This window comes from Emydura macquarii, unplaced genomic scaffold, assembly GCF_026122565.2.
Source record: "Emydura macquarii macquarii isolate MOO-44397 ecotype Brisbane River unplaced genomic scaffold, CSIRO-AGI_Emac_v2 contig_2795, whole genome shotgun sequence".
NCBI lineage: Eukaryota > Metazoa > Chordata > Testudines > Chelidae > Emydura > Emydura macquarii.
The window spans coordinates 1,056,261-1,077,269 of record NW_027132932.1 but is presented as its reverse complement, the minus strand read 5'-3'; the positions used below and the strand labels follow the sequence as shown (position 1 = coordinate 1,077,269).

Here is a 21,009-nt window from a genome sequence, read left to right as displayed (position 1 = left end):
AACTGGCAGCCAAGGTTTGCACAGTCCCTCCTCTTCCTGCTGTTTCCTTGGGCCTCTTCCTACCCAGCCTTCCTCAGCCTTTCCTCCCCACAATTTCCCTGGATTGACCCTTCTTTCAGGGCTAGGATCCCAGGTTTTCTCCTCCACCCCCTCCCCAGGTTTTCTCCTCTGTTCCTGGAGAGAGTGACTGCAGACTCTCTGCCTGCAGCCCTCTTCTGCTCTTAACTTCCTGGCTTTAAACTAACCAGCTTGCTCCTGTGCAGCTGGGCTTCATGATCAGTTAAGCCTGGCTGTCCCTTCAGGTGAAGCCAGGTAACATAATTGGCCTCCCAGGTGGGGTACACACCCTCTCACAAAGAAGTAAAAGAATCAACTTTTTCAGAAGGTTTGGAAATCAAGTTCAGAATAATTGCCCTGCTAATTAAAGAATAGATTAGTATACGAGTACACATAGCACCTTTTACGTTTTGCCTTTAAAACACAGCACCCTGGGTGTGGCTGGGATTCAGCACTTCACCAGTTAAGACGGGATAACCCCATTTCCCTCCTACAAACAATAACACTTACACCCATCTCAAAAAAAACCCCTTCAGAATTGATCCTGCATGCCCATTATTATTGACACTTCAGTTCTGCAATCCTCCCAATGCACAGAACTGCCCTTGGAGCCAATGGATGTGTGGAATCATGGCAGTACAGAACCCCAGGTTACTAGTACTTGCTGCATTTTGGTCCTGTGGGAAAAGAGCTTTCAAAAACCGAGGCCGAGATTTTCAAAAATGGGTGCCTTGTGCTAAGGTCTTGTGATCATATATAGGCACCTACACAAATGATCCTGATTTTTTCGAAAGTATTGAGTGCCCAGCAGCTCCCGCTGAATTCAGCTCCTGTTCCAGTCTGGAACTCTCAGCACTTTCAAAAAGATCAGGCCAGTTATGTAGGTACCTGAATATAAACTTTAGTCTCCTAACTTTAGAAACCCATTTTTAAAACCTTGATTCCAGTCTTTCTGAACAGACTCAGCATTTGTGAGTGAGATGAGACAGACGTTTTCTTTCTGTCAGTGACAACACTTACCATGCTAGGAAAGGAAAACACCATCCACTTACCTTGTCGAAGTATACTATTTAATTAAGAATGTGCTTTGCTCCCTTACAGTTAAGACTGGTATATTTTAAAGCATATAAATAACATAATCATACATGCCAAAATAAGAATTACCAAACTTCCATGCTTCAAGATGTAGGGTCAGGAAAGATTTTACCCCTTTCCTCTCCCTTGTGCACATTTGGTCATGTTCTTGCCTTCATTAGGGTCCGTAGCAGATACTGTCAAAGGCTCCAGTTCAAAAGAACACTTAAGCACATGCAAAACTTTCACCAAATCCCCAAGGGATTTTAGTGGGACTTAAGTCCTGGGACTTATACACATGCTGAAAGTTGTGCACATGCTTAAATGAATCTGGGACAAAGACAGGATGCCAGAGGTGATGCACAAGTGATTTAATGCAATGTGGTAACTTCTGAGTTCCTATACAGCAAGTATTTCTGCAGGTTTCTCCAGAATCAATCTGTAGAATAATGATGCCTTTATTACGTTTTTCACTATATTTACCAGACAACTGGATAGATGGTGATACAAAGTTTACAAGAACTCATCTTGGAACAAATGATATTCTGCCTGACTTTGGCTAAACTGGATGCATTACATTTCTGGTCACGTTCTGAACATTCATAACATTTCCTACTGTCAAAAAATCTACTGCCAATTTCTTTTACTCCTATGTCAAAATGTAAAAGCAGCTGCATAGTATTGTGCCTTTTTGATATTTACTGGAGATTATTTAAAGCAAGCAGCAATGAATAATGTTAAATCTTACAAACGGGCTTCAGAGTACTCTTTTATTGGGGAGGGAGGGTAGTTTCTAAACTAACAGTTGCCACTCAGGAAAAAAGAACTAACATCCTTGTAGACAGCTCAATAAATGCAAATACGATGTTAGGCAGTGTTAAATGACATAGGTGAATACAGAAAATATTATAAAGCCATTACATATTAGTGAGGTGCTCTTACTTGTCATTTGCTGTTCTGCTCTCGAAAATAACATACCCCATTGCAGAAAGGATGTAACCAACCAAGGAGAGATCTGGAGAAGAGTAGTGAAAGTGCCAAGAAACTTGGATATGAGGAAAGATTTTGAAAGATTGGGATTGTGTGGTTTAGAGAGGAGATAACAGAAGGTGCCGTGACAGTGGGGTGTATTAAATTAATGAATGGTCTAGAGACCGCAAACAAGGTTCTCCTGCCTTGAGACCTAATGAAATGAAATGATAATGGATTTAAAGCTAGCAAAAGGAAATAGTTTATTTGTCAAAAGAAGCTGCCCCTTTAGGTGGGTTAGTCCCTCATTGTCACGGGGTTTTTTTTACCTCTGAAATATCTGATGCTGGCCATTGCTGGATGTGGGTTATATTGGAGCAGTGGACTGCTGGTTGGATCTGGTGTGGCAATCCCAGTGTTAGTGAACTGTGTGTAACAGGGGAGGGAGGAGATACAATGACTCATTGGGCCTCAGACCTGCAAGATACAGTGGGAGCAGCGGCTCCGTTACATGATCCCACCCAGAGTTGATGTGTGGGGGGGGCATGCCCCCCAGATTTCTGCCTTCCATTTGGCCCTGCTACTTGAAGTGCTGATGTAGCAGGTCAGAAGCCACCCAGTCCCCTGCCATCTCTAGGTGCAGTCCCGCTTGACTCCGAACAACTCAGTGCCTTCCTCTTTCTGACTTCTCCTCCAGGACACGACGCAGCCGGTCTCTTGGGACCACAGTCTCCATGCTGAACTCCCCTCCTCTTCCCCTTGCTCCGAGGCTCACCCCTGCAGGCAAAACAGCTCCCTTCCACCTCCCTCAGCCAGCCCACTTACCATGCACCCCACAGCACAGGGCTTCTCAGCTGTGAACAGCTCTGCTCCAGCAAAAGTCCAGCTGGCAAGTTTCAACTTTCCCCAGGTCTTCCCACCCTTCCAGAGGTGATGAGTGGGGCTGTCATGTGGCCCATCACCTTTAAATTGTGCTCCCCCACCATCAAGAGTTATGCATCATCTCTGATTCCACCTGACAGGCAGACATGGCAGAGCCCTTCTGCATGGTCAGAGCTTTGTGGCTCCTGATGGCAGAGCTAGGGGGCAGCCACTTTGCATGACATGCACCTTTTGGAACCAGAGATATTTTCCATCAGAAATCTACTGAACTGTAGAAGCTGCAGAAGACTGCCAAGTACTTCCTCTGGGAGGGTTTTGTCCAGTGCATCCACATAGCTTGGACTCCCTGGCCATGACCCTAGCTTCCTCTCAAATCCTCCATCCCTGTATTTCTACAGAGCAACACAAAGTAGACAACAGATGCAGAGCAACTGTGCCCACCCCTGTCCTCACCCACTATTGCAGTTCAGCTCCTTGTGCCTGTGGGAGCAGTATGACATGGCCATTGCAAATATGTGCGCTGAGTCTCCAGAGCTGAAAGCACCGACAACTCCACTGCATCCTCTGGCAGGCAGAGCCGCACTTACATAAAGTACACATTTTCCTAGGGTTGGTCTACACTACGTACGTACTTTGATATGAAAAATCCACACCCCTGAGCGACGTAGTTATACCGAACTTTACCTCCCATGTAGACGGCGGGAGATCAAGGTTTCAGAGTCTTTCAGCCTAGAGCTGAGGTTCGGATCCACAAAAGTATTTAGTCACCCAGTGCCTGTGAGTTAGGCACCTAAATAAGTTTGAGGATCTGGGCCTGAATATCTAAGGTTTGAAAAACCAATCAGGATCCTTCTTGGGGGAAAAAAATACTGGGAGGCACTCTTTAGCCATCATAAAGAAATGAGAGATCACAAGCCAGGGGTAGGAGGTGGTTTGTTCGTTATTTAATTTCTTTGCAATCTTTAATATCAGATTGAGGGAAACAATTCGTGCTTCTGCTGTTTGGTTAGCTCTTCTGCATAGGAGAGTTGATAGTCGTGGAAGTGAGGAGAGTCTCCTTTATTGTTCTCCTGAATGAAATCTTAGATTCTGCAGAAAACTGCAAAAAAAAATCGCAGAAAGGTCCTACAGGTAGAGTTTCTGAGACACGCAGGGCCTAGTTTTCGGTAGGGCTGCAGCTCCCCTCCATTTTGGCATTCACACACCTGTTGTATTTATCCACCAATCTCCATTCATCTGTAGTGACAGATCTCCTTTTGGACAAATGTGAAAATCCACTAACTTGGGCACAGAAATGCAGTGATGGGGCAGGGGAAGAGAAGAACTGCAACATTGCACACATGAAGGCTGCCTCTTGAAAGTTTGCTCCAGAGTGGTTTTAAAAATATTTACTATTTCTTGTAGAGGTCTCAAGAAAATGAAATATTGAAACGCCAGTAGTAGCACAACAAGTAATTTTTTTTTCTTCCCTTTCAAGATTCTCCATCGTCTGGTGATGATGAAGATGATGACGATGAGTCTGAAGACACAGGTATTGTCCCTGAATGCATAGTTTGTTTCTTCAAAGATATTATTCATGCTATTTCCATTCAAGAAGGTGTTGTCTTCAATGATTACAATATAGGAAATACAACATATTTATTATTATTATTCCAAACAGAAGATTTCCAGAATGTATATGGGGAACTGTGTGGCGTGGTGGATAGGACACAATGATGCCCTGAGCTCTAGTCCTTGTTGTATTGTGGACTCACTCGGTGACCTGTGACAAGGGACGGAAGAGCTCTCTGCCTCAGTTCCCCAATCTGTAAAACAAGAATGCACATCTACCTTTTGAAGTGTGCTGAGGAGCTATCTTACTTCATTCAGAGTTGAAGGTGGTAACCTGTAGCATTGGAAATAAGAACTCCCCTAGATTTGGGACCTAGCCACCATAATAACATGTGCTTTAAAAGTGCATAAATGATGGCAGGACGGGTATATTTATGATAAATAAGGCTGCAAGTCTGGCAGTGAGGTCACAGAAGTCACAGATTCCGTGATTTCCAGAGACCTCTGTGAAATGATGCTCTTCAGCTTCCACCCCATGCCCAGAGGCTGTGGGACTGAAGACGACAGCTTCTTGGGGGCTGCAGAGACCTAGGAGCTCTCAGCCACCACAGGCGGTGAGGTCCCAGCACTCTCACGCCAGAGGGGGAGCTCTCAGTTACTGTGGGGGGTCCCTAGCTCTGAGCCACTGCCAGCAGGGGCCCTCCAGCTCCCAAACGCCATGGGCGGCAAGGACCAGTGGCTCCGAACCGCGGTGGCAGTGGGAACCCCACTGCCATCTGCTGGGGCGGACAGTGCGGAATGCCAGCACAGACCCAGCCACGGGCAGTGGGGGTTGCCCACAGCCTGCAGCTGCAGCCACGGCCAGGGGAGGACCCCGGAGCCCTGAGCCACTCGGGGGAGCTCAGAGCCCCAGCGCTGGGAGGACTGGGCAGGCAGCAATTGCTGCACCCTTTCACTCCCCCTCCTGCAGTGGGGCTAGGGATCTCATCCCCACCTTGGGCTTCCATAATGCCATTAGCCACCCCCCAATTATTTTTAGTAAAAGTCAGACCGGTCACGGGCTTCCATGAGTTTTGTGTGTTGCCCGTGACCTGTCTGTGACTTTTACCAAAAATAACTTTGACAAAATCTGAGGCTTAAGGATAAGGTCTTGATATTTATGCTCAAATACCTGGGTGATGGTGAGCTTCTAACAATCTAGATAGATTTGATCTATCGCTTCAGCTTCTTGAACTGTAGCGTTAAACCCGTCCTTATATTTAAATTCAGGCAAACTCATTCCACCTGTGTTTTTTATTTCAGTGTAGCTATACTGATTTTACACCAATGGAGTATCTGAGCCTGTTTTCTATTTTTTAGCCAGTTTGATGGGGTTTTTTTTACAAACTAGCTTGCTGCGGGAAGCGGCAGCCAGGAGAGTAGAATTCACACCACTAGGAATTAGCCAAAGGGCCAGATTCATTGATGTCATAAGCAGGAACAACTAACTCCATTAGATCTGCACCCTCTCATACTGATGGTGAAATCAGCCCAAACCTGAGCCTTCGAGTGTTTTTCTTTTTCGGTGAGGCTCTTTCAACCCTCGTGCTTCATACTTCGAGTGTAATATCATTAATCTGGATTATTATGTGTTTCAGAAGCGATAGTGTTGTGTTTTATTATACACTTTATATTTCTGCAAGGCAAACTGTGTGTGTGTGTGTGTGTGTGTGTGTGTGTTGTTAATAAATAAATGTCTTGTATTTGAACTCCAAATCAGCTATGTACTTTGGCAGAAATTCAGCATGAATGGAACATTTCTCCTACCCACAGCATTAGACATCCAGGACTCTTTATAAACAGATCTGCCACTGTAATAAATTTGTACCAGAGTGTCTTGCAAGAGGTGGATGGTAATTGTGAATTATGGTGCCAGCTGAGCCATGGGCAGCAGTTAGTGGTTTTCTGATACCTGCTTGTTAAGGGCCTGATCCTGCAAGGTGACCAGCACCTCCTAACAAGCACTCAGCACCCTCAATGCCTGTTGAAGCCAGTGGAAGTGAAGCAAGCAGTCAGCACTACTCAAATCAAGAGTTTTTCTAAGTGGGGGTCAAATCTTAACACACAATTTATCGTTCTTTTGCTGTTTTTTTATATATTTTAACTGTGGTTTATAGTAAATGGCTTCCTCTCCTAGCACCGGGTGTCAGAAAAACACTGGCTGTGTGGTGTTACAAAAGCACTCATTTTTCTTAAATTAAAAAGGAAAACCACACATTCTTACATTCTGGGTCTCCTGCGCTTTTAAGGTTTCTTTTTTTGGAGCAGACGGTAACCACCAGATTTACACGAAGGCCTTGCTATGAAGAGCAGGATTCTCTTTGGTTATACAATGGTCAATTAGGCTAGTGTGCCAAAACCGAAAGCTGTGAAATCATGTGGCTTGTAGCAATGTGAAAGTGCTTTTTCCACCACACACAGGCGGACCCTCCAGTGAATCTTTGTCCAGTGTTCATGAGTTTATTGCATAAATGGGAGCCATTTCGTTAATCCCTTTGCTGCCTTTATGGGACGCTTTGACATAGGACCATTTGTGGTACGTTAACCGTAGGTTCCAGAGATGGAAAAGATCTCTTTGATCATCTAGGTCACTCCCAACTCCTAGGGCAATGTATTCTGAATCTTTTCCCCCAGAGCCTTAAGTGCAACCCAGTAGCCTGGAGCGTCACACTTGCTGTTGGTAAAAAAGTTATTAGTAGGTATGTGCCAGTGAAAACCGGATGACTGTTAGCAGAGGGAGCTGTCCATGCAGCTTGGATGCTAAATGATACCCGTCTCCTTCAATAGGAGATGGTGTAAAGCCATTAACACGTGGAGGGGAGAGTCATCCCCTGCACCAGGATCCTATGCAGAAGTAGAGCTGCCTCCTTGGCCCCATCCTCTCCTTCTTCAAGCCCTGCAGAGTGCATGTGTGGAAAGGGGCCAGGCTGGGGGGATGCCCGTTGTGTTCTCTCTTCCCCCACCCTCTCATTGACTCACGCAGCCACAGTGGGAACGGATTGATACAGAGCCAGAGTTTCTTCACAAATGGCCCTATGCCTCTTGCAGAGCTCCGGAGAGCTGCACGGATCTCAAGGGACCCATACGATGTAGGATCCAAGCCCCTTACCCTTGCACAGGATCTTGCTCTGCAGAAGAAAATATTCCATGGAGAGTCCTCGATCAGAACCTGGCAGCGCTTCTTCCTCCCCAGTTGTCTCAGGTTCCCCCCCCCCTCCACCTCCAGGAGAGAGAATGTTGTGACCCTTAGTTCTCAGTCCACAATCATGAGTCTCACAATACATGGATTTTTCCTTAATGCCTCAGCTCCTGGAGTCATGTGATTATGTGAGACTCGGCTTACTTTGTTCTGTTTTTGGTTTTTTAAGCAAGTTTCTAGCTCTCATAGCTGCAAAGGAAAGCTTGAAAATAAGGGTTCCAAAACCAGAAGGGAAGTATAACACCCACCCTACCCCAAGTAAATTCTTTTTTTAAATGTTGTGTTTTTTAAGCCAATCTGGTGATCTTTTGGAGCCTGACTTGTGATTTTTGAATGATTAGGGCTGGCAATATCAGAGCTAGAAAACAAAGCAGACTGTCCTAAACAGGACAGGTACACAATGTAGAAACCCATGTAGAACATTGAGACAATGCATCTGCATGGAGTTCTCTGCTACTTTCATCTTTCTTTAAACCTCTCCTCCTAATGGTAAAATTGGAGATGAGCGGGAGAAAAAACAAAAGCAAAAAATACACAGGAATGGCTTCTGTAACTTCAACCCACACACGGATTTGCTGTAACCAAGTTACAAATTGTGATCTGTGCTTGCAGTACCTAAGTTACCTTCAGCTGTTTATTCTGGTTCTAAAACTAAAACAAAACTCTCCTTTTAAACTCTCCTCCCTCATCGCTCCAATTTTATCTATTTATTCAGAGTCCCTGCTGGCTAGCCGGAGCACCTTCAAAGAACCAATGTAATTTCTAATTAAATCTGACTGTGTATTCAGAGGCGTCATCTGAGGCAATTAGACTTGATTCTGTCTGGTGCAGAATTTCATGGCAGCGCCAAATTGTTAAATGAGCGCTCAGCTCCGTTAATTATTCCAAGTATCGCTCCTCTTTATTTTTAATTGGTCATTCAAGTAGGATGGGTGGCCAGAATCTTCGACAAATAAAGTAGATTATTAGGCTCAGTATTTGATGATGGGAAAGAATCTACACGATAATTGCTGTTCCATTTTTCATACCAGTGTATGTAGCTTTACTGCCGATAGTTAATTTAAAGGGTGTTTATTTAAATTTTAATATAAAGTTTCACTTTATTTCATCCTCAGTGGTTTGTGCTCCAAGAACTCGCAGGGGTTTGTGATTTGCATTGTTGAGATTTAGCAGCATTTTCTCCCATAAAAATAGAAAGCTATCAACATGCAAGTTAAACTAAAAGTACTAGTACTCTGTCAGCTTCTCTGGATAGCAAGAATGAACACACCTTAGATGGACACGGCCATAGATATTTATTCTCAGGCCAAGCCTGACTCTGGTTGTGTCCGAATTGCACAGGGTTGGGACTTCAACACAGGAGGTCGCAAGGTTTTAGAGGTCCTTTTATGAATGTGCAGTCGTGTAGAATAGGACTCCAGTGAAGGAGGTAGGTCATGGAACAGAGCAATTAGTTTAATCATTGTGGGCCGGATCCTGCTGCTGCACTCCTTCCTCTGCCTTGAGAACTTTAAAGGCCCAGTCCTGCTCCCCACAATGTCTAATGATAATGTCAGTGGAAATATTTGCTGCCAGTGATTGATGCAACCTGAAATTCAAACTCATTTCTTAAGTGAATTTTGATCTGACTGAAGTTCCCTTTGCTTGGGAAGTTTAGGTCTGAACCTTGGCCTGCCCTGCTCCCCCCAGATTTGAGAAGGTAGAAATGGGGAGGGTGTGGGGTGTAGCATGAATAAAGTATAACATGCCAAGGAGAAGTTGTCATGAAGCATCCCCACATGTCTGGTGCTTTGTGAGTTATGAAACCAAAGCTCCCAGGACCTATGAAATGTGGCTTATTACACCTTATTACGTTTTATTACACCTCCATGTCCAGATCAGTGTCTCTGCCTCCATAGTAGGATTTACGAGATGCAAATATTTTAATAAAATACCAAACACCAGGTTATTTGTCTCAGGCTCCTTAGTGGGCACAAATGGGGGTCTTTCTTTTAGGGCCTATCGTCTTACTGAGCTCTGTCCTCTAGCCTAGTTAACATTCTTTTAATTGTATGCAGCAGTATACGGGAGTAAGCAAGATACTAGGCCCAAAGTGAAGCACTCAGCCCAGGAGAGTGACAGTTGGCCTTTCAAAGAGGGGACTAGGAGGAGAAACCCTTGAAATCCCTGGGCTTGTGTATAGTACGGAGATGGCATTTCAGCTTCCTCATTTCCCTGCCAGCATTAGTTCTAGTACAGTCAGGTCCTTTTGGGTTAGTGTAGTGTTACCTGGTGAAGTGTAGGGCACTTTCAAGCCCTTTAGCTGGTGCTCCAAACTCCAGTAGCAATGAATGAGCCAGTTAAGTGACTTGCCAGACAGGGCTGAACTTAGCCCTCTGAGCTAGCAGATAACATGGCTTCATGCACTACTTTAAAATACGTGATCTCCGAACACATACGCCAAGCAGACAGTGAGCACCTGAAATAAAGCATGGCAGCAGCCCAAGGCACAAGGCCCATACAAAGCTGGCAGCGCAAAGCTCTTCATGCTGTTGTGAAGAAGCTTGCAGCCCGCACTGATGTGCCCCTAGGCCTCATCCCTTTCAGGGCTATAAACATCGCAGGGGACCTGGTTACAGCCAGGTTGTCCCCAGCCTAGTTACAACACAGTTAAGATCTGCAGTGATGACGGGACCCAAGCATTGCTATAAAGTGACTGGGGTAAAGCCTTTCAGAAGGTGTATTTTTGTCACCCAGTTGCCAACTCCAGCTCTGCCATCCTCTGGATCTACCCAAATTTAGGCTGTGCCCAGATCTTCCTGCTGCTTCGTCTATAGCCTGTCTAAGGCTCCTTTGCTCTCTGTCCACCCTGCAGAAACTCTGGTCCAGGCCCTCCTCCTCTCCCTTCTTGACTCCTGCAACCTCCTCCCCTCTGGCCTTCCTGGCACCTTCTCACCCCACTCAAGTTCATTCGCAATCCCCCAAAATCCATCTTCCCAGCTCCTTGGCCTGGCCATGTAACCTCCCAGTTTGAATCTCTCCACTGGCACCCCTTCCTCCACCGCATCCAGTACAAGCTTCTTAACCTTACTTTGAAGGGCCTCTCGTGTCTTGCTGCCTTACCTCATTCTTCTCCGTGTCTCTATCGTGCATGTCTCTGCTTCTCACGTTAAATACCTTCATGCTTTCTTCCATGCACCCTTCCCTGGATTAGTCCATACAGCCACTGCTGTGTCATCCCTTAAATCCTTCCTCAAGACCCGCTTCCACTGTGTTGCCTATAGAAAACTGTCAACAGATGATGGAAGGGTAGGTAGCCAGTAGAGGCCTTATTTGTTTGGCCTGTCTAAATGCATGTTCTTGATACTGTTTCCCTCGTGCACCCTTCCCAGTTTCTTTCTGATTGTCTTTTACACCCACTTGTGTCTTGTCTGAATTAGACTGCAAGCTCTTTCGGTCCGGGGTGATCTCTTACTGTGTGCAGTGCCTAGCACAATATAGTGCTACCGAAATACAAATAACCATGCTAATGTAGACCCATACATTTTAAGGCCAGTATGGTCACCTAGTCTGATCTCCTGTATAACACAGGCCTAAGAACCTCACCCAGCAGTTTCTACCTCAAGTCCATAACTTCTGTTTGAACTAGAGCAAATGTAGTCGGTAGGGCCTTAAACAGAGTAGGTATGTCAGTGGTTAGCCACTGTCTTGTATGGCACTCAGTCCGTTCCTTGCCAATCTTCCTAATTAATCCGCAGAGTCTACGCGGTGCAGAGATTCTGCTGTGCTCCAGCCCTGCTTTCACAGGCTCACTGGGGCTGAGTGTTTTCTGAATCATTAGTTGTGTACAATGCCACAGCTGGTAATCTTGGTAATCTCTCCAACATGAGGGTTGTCTTGGCATCTCTGTCTTGTGTAGCACAGAGCACGTTATCGGCCCTTGACAAATAATACTCATAATAAGCCCAAAGCTACAAGAATGCACAGTGTAATCGCTGACGGAGGGGAGGAGAATGAACTACGTTCATTGCTTTTGTAAAGCTAAAAATCCATTAGATGTTGGGATGGGACTGGGCGGTTGTCGGGGTTTTGGTTGTTTGGGGTTGGGGGGAGGTTGAGGTTTGGCACATTATAAGAACCTACACAGTTAGGTTTCTAGCTATAGAAAATCTGATGCACAAGAAAGTGTGGGGCTCATAATGTCATACAGAGCCCAGCAAAAACTATTCACGCTTTCCTGACACTTTCTGTGCAGCTCTGGTAGATTCTGTTTAGGTCCCACAACCACACACACTGGCCCAAATCAGAGCCTGTTTAGAAGATAGGCTCAAGAAGGGATAAGAGTGGAGCATGGGCGGTGAGTTTCAATTGAATTAGCTCAATTGAATTAGCTTTATTCCTCTGCTAAACTAGCTCCATTAAAAAACATACCTTTGCTTGTGTAGACAGGGCCCAGGAGACTAGGCTGAGGCCTGTGAACTCAGTGCTTTGCGATCCAAATAGTAGATTTTTTTTCTAAACCTAGGTGGAAAGCTGTGTAGCCCCCTTCTCTTAGCCCCAGTTATTTTGTGGCATTTGAAACCCCTCTCGTACATTTGCTGCGTACCCAAATTTACTGCATCCGTGATTTCCAAAGAATGTGTTAACGGTACAATTCCTACGTTTCTGTTTTTTTGTTGCTGCTTATTGCTACAAATGTTTCAGTCCAGTTGTAGTTGGCAGAGTTCTGATCCCCGTGGGGTCAGGGCTTTAAGCTGTCTACTCAGCATTGTGATGTTAAAATTGGGTGGAAAGCGGGGAGGGTTGTTTTGCTTCTAAGGCCAGATTCTGACTTCTGATATGCACAAGCAGCACTCACTGGAATCAGCGAGAACTGTTCAAGCATATATGAGGGCAGAATCAGGCCCTTAATACTTAGTCTTCATGAATTCAGCTGTCAAAAGGCTGTTGAAGTATTTGGATCCATGTGGTCTGCAGTCTGGTTGATGAAGCGTTAAAACAAATGAGAGTTGAGAGCAGTGCAAACAATACAGCAGTTCTCAGCAAATAAAGAGATGCGGCACTTCTGAGTCTAATCTTCCACCTCATTTCCCACAATCTGATGGCTTTCCAGCAAGGCAGGGCAGCTACAATGAAGTGGAACCTCTGTCTCATGTTTGCAGATGCTAAAAATGCACGCTGGGTGCTGCAGTTTATCCAACCTGAGCTACAAGAACCCGCTGACAACTTTTAAATCAAGTTCAGATTTAAAAGACATGAAACTTGTTTGGGGGGAAGTTCTGTGGCCTGTGTTGTACGGGGGTCAGACTAGGTGATCACAGTGGTCCCTCCTGGCCTTGGAAAGCTATGCCCAGTAGGAGAAAGTAGGAAATGGGATTAGATAGTGAGGGCTCTGAGTGAGTGAGGTGCGTTTCACTTTAGTGAGTTATGCACTGAGCAATTGGAAATCTAATCTCAGCAGAGACAGTCACGGCTTCAGACTCTGCTCACGTTTACAGTGATGTAAATTTAGAGTAACCTCCTCCGTGACTTTAATGGAAGGACTCCAGATTCTGATCATCATACTTACAGTGCTCCACAGTTGAGGGCAACGGGATTAGGCACTCCTGACTCAGTGGGCATCTGACCCCCTTAGGTACCTTTGAAAATCCCAGCCTACGTTTTATCAACATTAAGATTGAAATCCTTGTCCTTGTGAGTCCATGAAGTCCACCCTACACACTTGATTGTGCCCAGCGCTGCATGGCTGCACATGAAGATGAAGTGAGTGCAAAGAGCATTCCCCACATGCTTGTACCCCTGTGTCTGTTCTGGACTCAGCATGCAAGAGCCCGATGAGGTTAGCACCTCTCCAAAGGGAAGAGGGAAAGGGTTGGCATGTCCCTTCCTGCTGTGATCCCTGGAACTCAGAGGAGAGGGAGTGCAGGGCATCGTGCTAGCACAGTGTTTTCAGCCGTTTTCCTCTGGTGTGGCACATAGGGACGTGGGTTGGGTGATGTACCCAGCACAAGGCTGGGAAGGAAGAGTGCTCACTAATTAACCCCATCCTCTTACTTTCTCCTAGTGGGCATAGCTTTGACGGCTAGGTGATGCAAGGGCCCAAGGAATTTGTAAGCAGCTTCTTGTAGTTCAAGCTAGATACACTGCAGCACCCAGATCAGGAAAAAATGACTTCATGCCCCCAGTGCTGGTAGAGACAGGACAGCTCAGGCTGCATTATGTAAGATCAGCTCTGTTTTTGTTTTTTTTAAACAAGTAGAAACACGAAGAACTAACCCTATGTAGGTCCTCAGTCTGTGTTGCGGAGGAATAATCAGGCAATTTAACAGAGGAAAAAATAACTCAGTGCTAGGTATAGGCCGCAGGGGATTCTACAGCGCTTAAAAGTTTTGCCTGGAATTAAAATTAAATACTGAATTAAGAACCAAAAAGAGGGGAGGATTTTCCAGGTGAGAGATGGAAAGTTTTATCCTCAAAAACCTCCTGCCAGCTTCATTCAGGCATGTTTGTTAAATGTGTTGAGACCCCGCCAAGGAAATGCAAAGTGTAATCGCTGCACCAGAAGTTTACCTGGCTAATAAAAGTATGGCACTTTTTGGCTACACTACTTTTTGGACCTATGCGTACGTATAAAGGCATAGACACATATAGTCAGTAACTTCAGTGGAAGTGTAACAGTTAACACCAGCGGAGGCTCTCCCCCAGTAAGTCAAGTTTTCCAGGGCTACGCAAAGCGTGAAGTTACAGAGATTACAGCCTGGGCACATCTAGTTCTATGAGAAGATGTAAAGCTGGGCGAAGGCCCAGAATTATTGAGGGTTTTAATAGGAATGAAACCCTAAGTGGCAGCATTTCTCAGAGCTGACACACACAACACAGTATGTAGTTTCTAATCCTTTAGACGGTAGCTGTGATTTACTATTGACCTGTGGCTGGCCTGTCTCAGCAAGCCTTGATTATACATCATAGCTGAGAAAAATAAACGAGAGGGACATTGGCGCCCTCCTGCTGGGTGAGAATTGACGCCATTTCTTGATTGTGCTGCTGTCTGTAACACGTCAGTGGAGATGAAACATTGCCTGGGAGGTGGTTTGGGACTGTGATAATCTCTCCCACAAGAGGACACACGCGGTACAGTGAAGCTATGTCCATGCTAGTCTTTTTTGGTTGACTAAGATTTCCTACTAGTCTATGTACCTGAATGGCCCTCAGCACTGTAGTGTCTGGGACCCTCTCAAAGGTCAATGAGATTATCCTCCGCACCCCTGTGAGGTACAGAAATATTATTACACACATTTTACCGATGGGAAACAGGCACAGACCAATTAAGTGACTCACCCGATGTATACAATACAGTTGTGACAGAGTCTGGAATTGAACTCTGTGGTAGGAACCCTGATGTAGACAGATCTCCCGGCAGCCATTTGCATGTTACTCATGCTGTCTAGCCCTGCTCAAAGCATTTCTAGATGCAGCTGTCTAAATTGCAGGCAGTGCTTTGTCTGTGATGATGCTCCCACGCTGGTGTCTGCCCCAGTGTTAGCAATGATGGCAAATTTGAGGCAAAAAAGTCTAATGGAGCTAAGGCTTAAAATAAAGGAGGGGGAAGAAGAATGGGTAACATTTTCAAAAACCCCGTTGACTTTCAGTGTCATTGAAATTCATTATGGGTGGCAGAAAGATGTTGGAACAGTGAAAACACTTGATTTTTTCAATGGGGTCTAGTTGATTTTGCAAATGAAACTTAGGCTCCTAAGCCACTTCTGTGCTTTTGAGGGTGTTAGCAAAGGAAGAGGGCAAGAATGTTCTCTTGCTTTGGGCCACATCAGGAATTTAAAGGCCTTCCTGTGCTCAGACACTGTTCTCACACGATGTCTGTGTCAAAGATATGTCTTCCTCTTGCAACAACTGATTCACACACTCTTTGTCTCCATAACTGGCATTCCACAGCTGTACTTAGTTGCCAGCCTTGCCTTCTTCTCCTATCCACTGCAAACCATAATGGCCAAGTTCTGCATGCCTGTGTCTCCCCTTGATTTCACTGGGAGCTATATGCATCAGAGGGCAGAATGTAGCCCATAGGGTGACTTGAAAAACACCCAGAAATACAGCCCTGTAGTCTTTCCTTAAGCAGAAATCACCTCTTGAGAAACTTTTTGTGTCCCTTCTCCTCTCCCACCCTCCTGCCCCCAATGAGTTTTCTGCCACTGGCTTAATTTGGAGTTAATATGTGATGTTTGTAACCATGCCAAGAAACATTGCTGTCTACTTAAGGCAGATTATAGAAGTCTCTTGTGTTAAGAGCAGTATTTTAAAACTTATCGCTGTTCAAAGGTAACATGAATCCTTTAAAACTAAAATCATTTGTAATTTAAGAACGTAAACACGATAAACCGGTTTGGGAGTATTATTTTTTGTCTTTTCTTTTTGTAGGGGGGTAAGACACATTCCCGTTCACTTAGAGGTAAACCCTTTCCCTGCTTTCTGCTAACGTTACTTTACCTTGGCTCACTGCTGCACCATCATCACTCTTTCACTATTCCAACACCTTAACGCCACCCACAGTTCTTGGCTGCCATCCTACTGAAGTTACATGTGTGCATTTGTAGAGTCTGAGGGCCAGATTCTGCTCCTCGTCTGGAATAACTCCCCTGGTGGATTTCAGTGGAGTTACTCCAGATTGACACTGATGTTACCAAGAGCAGAATCTAGCCACAAACAAGTCTTAAATGCAAGCACTCTGTCTGCATAGATGAGAATCAATTTGCTGGAAAGTATTTCAGTGCAATTCATCTTACCTACAGCAGGGAGCAATTTAGTTACCACTCCACCTACGCTGAAGCCTCTTAGAAAGCAGCTGCTCCACCTGATATTATGGTCTGCAGAAATAAACCTATTTGTTTTGTGTCTTTCACTTCTCAGGTGCTCCTTATTGGACCCGTTCAGAAAGGATGGAGAAGAAGCTGCTAGCTGTCCCAGCAGCAAATACCGTTCGCTTCCGTTGCCCTGCAGCAGGCAACCCCACCCCATCCATATATTGGCTGAAAAATGGCAAAGAATTCAAGGGAGAGCATCGCATTGGGGGCATCAAAGTAAGGCACTGAGGATTAATCTTGACTTTGGGGTGTTCATTAATCTCTGGGTCTATTATTGATTGACCGATCAGAGCCTGTATTCATTGAGCAGTCCTGACAGGGGCAAGTGAGTGTGAGACCACTGGCTTTACATAGTAAATATTTCCATGACCATTAGGGCTTGTGATATTTTTCTGCTCAAGATATTTTTTCTAAAATATGTACAAATTGCGTTTCCCTTAGTACCGCCCAGAATCCTGGCAATTTTGTCACAACGGAGAGAGAAGGGTATCGGTGTATTATCACCATAAGCCACAGCAACTGTGCCAGAATGAGGATATTTTTGATAATCCTAATAATTGCTCAGATGCTCAAGTGTTAAAATTTGCTGCTGTCCATGATGATGGAATGCCAACTCTGAGCATTTGTCCATGTTGCTTGTCTTTTAAAAAGTAACCTAATAAAAACAGATCAGGTGTATTGTTGTGCTAGGTGCAATAACTAGATGCAACAAGGTACAAAGAGACAGGTTTTATCCCAATTACACAAGTGTAAACCCAGAGTGATACCACTGAAATCAGTGAAGTGACTCCTGATTTACATTTGTGTAACAGAGATCAGAATCTGGTCTTAAGCTCTTAAGCATAACTCTCTCTCATCATTCAAACATGTAACATGAGCCTTGCAGAAATACAGAGACTCTGTTACGTTAGTGGTCATTAACATTCTTGTGATGTAAATGATTGACCTGTGGTAAAATGATGGAAGCTCCTTTGCCCTGGGTAATGCCAAAGAGGGACAGGTTGGCAGTGTGATTTCGAAGGTATTGCAGCCATGTCTACAAATATAGCCCACAAACAAAGAAAACCAGTAAATGGATGCCTAACGAGGTGACTTAGCCAACCAGCAATTTCTGCACCATCTTGTAATTGTACATCAAAATAAGGCTGTAACTTAACAGGAAAATCAGTTGCTCTTGATTTTTTCCCCTCTATTTTTCCCCCTTGTACTTATACCAAATGCTTTGTTTATATTTTTGGGGCTAGAATAGCTAGTGGAATAGTTATAAACACAGCAGAGTCACAAGATAGAAGAATCTCTTTTTTCCAAACAGCTTTCCTTCCTTTACACTCAGGCTACTTTTCCGTAAGAGCTGAATATGATTGTTTCACTTAAACCATTGAAGCTTCCTAATCAGCCCTCAGTTACGTTGTTGACAGGTGGAGGATGCATAGGCAGTTATAGATCTTTGGATAAGTTAAGGAGAGAGGAGAAACAGGGAGGTAACTCCTCTCTGCAACTGAGCTGATAATAGATAATGTTTCCAAGTCATCCAGTGGAGCACAAACATTTTGTACTAATTAAATGCTGTGTGGATCATCATAAACTTCTTTCAGGCTTGCATATGCAGTTTTAACTGCTTTATGCAAAAATGTGTGACGACAGCTGCACTAAATTACGCTCACAGAATTCAACCGAAAACTAAAAGCAATTCCCTTTCCCAGTTTTCTGTGGTTTGAATCTATCCGTGTGTTCAGATAGGAAAGTTTCATCCTCTGCAGCACAGTAATGTCTTTAGCGCCATAGTGTTTTATTTCTCTAGAGGCACCTTCCAGCAATAAGTAAATGTTTAAAAGGCTATCAGAGGTAGTGGGAGGGTAGTTACAGCACACTGGTTTAATCCCTCTGTCTGTCTAGCTACAGGTTTCTCTCTCCATCTCTACATAAAGAGACAACTCTCTGTTTCTCTTTCTTGCCCCCTACCCTCATAGAGCTTAGATTAGATAGATGGATAGATTCATTCATTCCTTCTGGTATAAATATGACAACTTACATCAGATGAGGATCTGTGCCAGACAGAAAGTAAAAAATACATCTATTCATTATCTTGTTTATTTAAGATTAAATTCTCCAGGTTCGATTAAGCTTCCATCCCAGGATTTAGGCAAGGTGAGAGAGAATGGCCAGACCCACAGCTGGTGTAGTTGGAAAGTTTACACCAGCTGATGAAAAGCCCAGTGGATTAACCTGGAAAGCCTAGAATCAGGAACTAACACTTCCTCCTCTTTTTCTCCAGAGTTCAGCATAGTTTAGACTTTGCTGTTTGGAAGTCTGTGGCCAGCAGAAGAAAGCTGAAACTTGCAGCATGCACGTTTACTTTTTTTTTTTAATGTCCCATCCTAACCTACAACTTTTGCCTCCAGTAAATGGCATTTAGATACCAGCTAATGTGCATCAAAACCCCAAAGAGGGGAAGAGAAGACTTGCAAACATGGATGAAGTAAATTCTGTACAGTTCATCCTTAACTGGCAGAGGAGTGAAATTCATGTGACTTATCATATGAAATTTCCCAAAGAGAATTAATAGTTAAATCCTTGCTGGAATCTATAATATTGTAAGCCTGTGTGTGTTAAATGACCCTAGAAGGAAAGCGGGGGCTGAAGGGGAGAGATTGAGGATTATCCCTTCCCCAGACCATTGCACCGGCTTGCATACCAGTCTAGCAAACATGGACTGAATTTCTAAGTGTGTCTGCAAATGTTTGTCTCACAAGGAGCCAAGAATGACAACACCAAATAAACCAGAGGGATTTCCAGTATCTCACTGATTTGATTAATGTCAGCACTGAGTTACTTCATGTTTCTAATGGTTTATCAAGTACAGCAACTGCCCAAAATTGGGAACATCCTTCTTGTGATCCCTTGGGTCTGGACTCCGCTTTTGACTAAAACCTTTCCTTAGTTGTTTTTCAAAAGCCTTTCCACGTATGTTCTGTGTCATAGGAACACAGCTCTGAGCCACTGTTTGAGTCTATATTCAGATCCCACTTCCCCAAAGCCCAAGTCCCATGTAGTGAGGTGATGGGCACTTTAAAAATGGGTGGATGTTTGACGTGTTTGGATCCAGGTTTATGACACAGCTCTCTCTAGAGACCAGAGCCATCCACATGTTTCGTATGTGGAGCCAAACTTCATCAAAGTTCAGATCCTAGATTCTACAATGATGGGTGCTTTGCAAATGCGTAGGAGAGAAGGATAAAGAGGAGGGTGTGCAGATGCAAAACTCTGATATAAGCCACTATAGAAATAGGTCATTAACCAGCCACAGGTATAGATCCAGACTCCCCCAAAATTCTGGCATGAAATCTAGATTTATTTCCAGGTTCACCTGTAAATTACATAATAAAATGCTCCGTGAACTCTCCAGAAAGAGCATCATTAAAGAGATGGGCCATTAAATAGATGCTCAAATCACAGTGAAATTTCAATTCAGATTCTGCCCTCAGATGCATGAGTGCAGTCCTACAAGAGCCCGTTGAATATCAGGGCACAGAATTGGATCCATAGTCCTCAGCAGCCAAAACCTTTCTGCAGAAAGTTAGCCCTGTCTTTACATGACAATTTAAATGCAGTGACATGCTTTGTTAATAACAGTGTTAGGAAAGTGGGTCAGTCAACACTGTTACATGTGCAGATGCTGAGGTGTACAAGCGTGGGGGAAACTGCAGCTTTTATGGAAAGAGCCTGGCATACCCCAATAAAACCAAGCCGTGTTTGGTTCAGAGCTCTTACACCCTATGCCTAGTGCGGTAACACTGATTTTGACAGCTTAACTGTGCTCTGGTCCCTTTAAAAGAAGGCATGGGGATCCAGGTAACAATTAGTGAAAGATGTTTACAGTAGCTCTGTGTTTGAATTCACCTGCTGTAACTAAAAATGCTGACAACTGATTACACCGTCCTTTTCTGCATAAGCCCTGGATGTTCTGTAGTGTGAAGAACTGGCGTCACTGAGGCCTGTTGTTCCTGTGTACCAAGAATCAGCTCCAAAATGCATTAATAAAATACTATTGACTGCTCTGTGGGGGCAGATGCCTTCTAATTAATGTCCAGAGGCACGGGAGGGTTAACTGACTTTGCTCACTGGGATTATACATACCAAGCATGTTTGTGTCTGTGCATGAATCACTTGGAGTCTTGACTGCTCACAATTGCTTTCTACATCAGTTCAAGATTTACAATGCTTCCCCATATGTTATCTCAGTTAATTCAGAAAGAATCATCTAGTGAGTAGTGCAAGGATGCCAGCATTCATTTTCAGCTCTGCAACTGATGATCCCTGCAACCATGGCCAAGTCACTTAAAGGAGACACCATCAGTCTGAAATCCAGTCAGTTAAAAGAAA

At 44.4% G+C, this 21,009-nt stretch overlaps 1 protein-coding gene across 4 annotated transcripts in view; it reads left to right on the top strand.

Annotated features, from left to right (window-relative positions):
• The window catches only part of FGFR3 (fibroblast growth factor receptor 3), a 79,843-nt gene that overhangs the window by 33,486 nt on the left and 25,348 nt on the right, over window positions 1-21,009 (top strand). For all 4 annotated transcript variants that reach the window (XM_067567689.1, XM_067567688.1, XM_067567687.1 and 1 more), the window contains exons 4-5: window positions 4,460-4,513; window positions 16,673-16,842. In XM_067567689.1, the coding sequence (XP_067423790.1) occupies window positions 4,460-4,513; window positions 16,673-16,842 (224 nt within the window). The remainder of the gene's footprint in view (window positions 1-4,459; window positions 4,514-16,672; window positions 16,843-21,009) is intronic.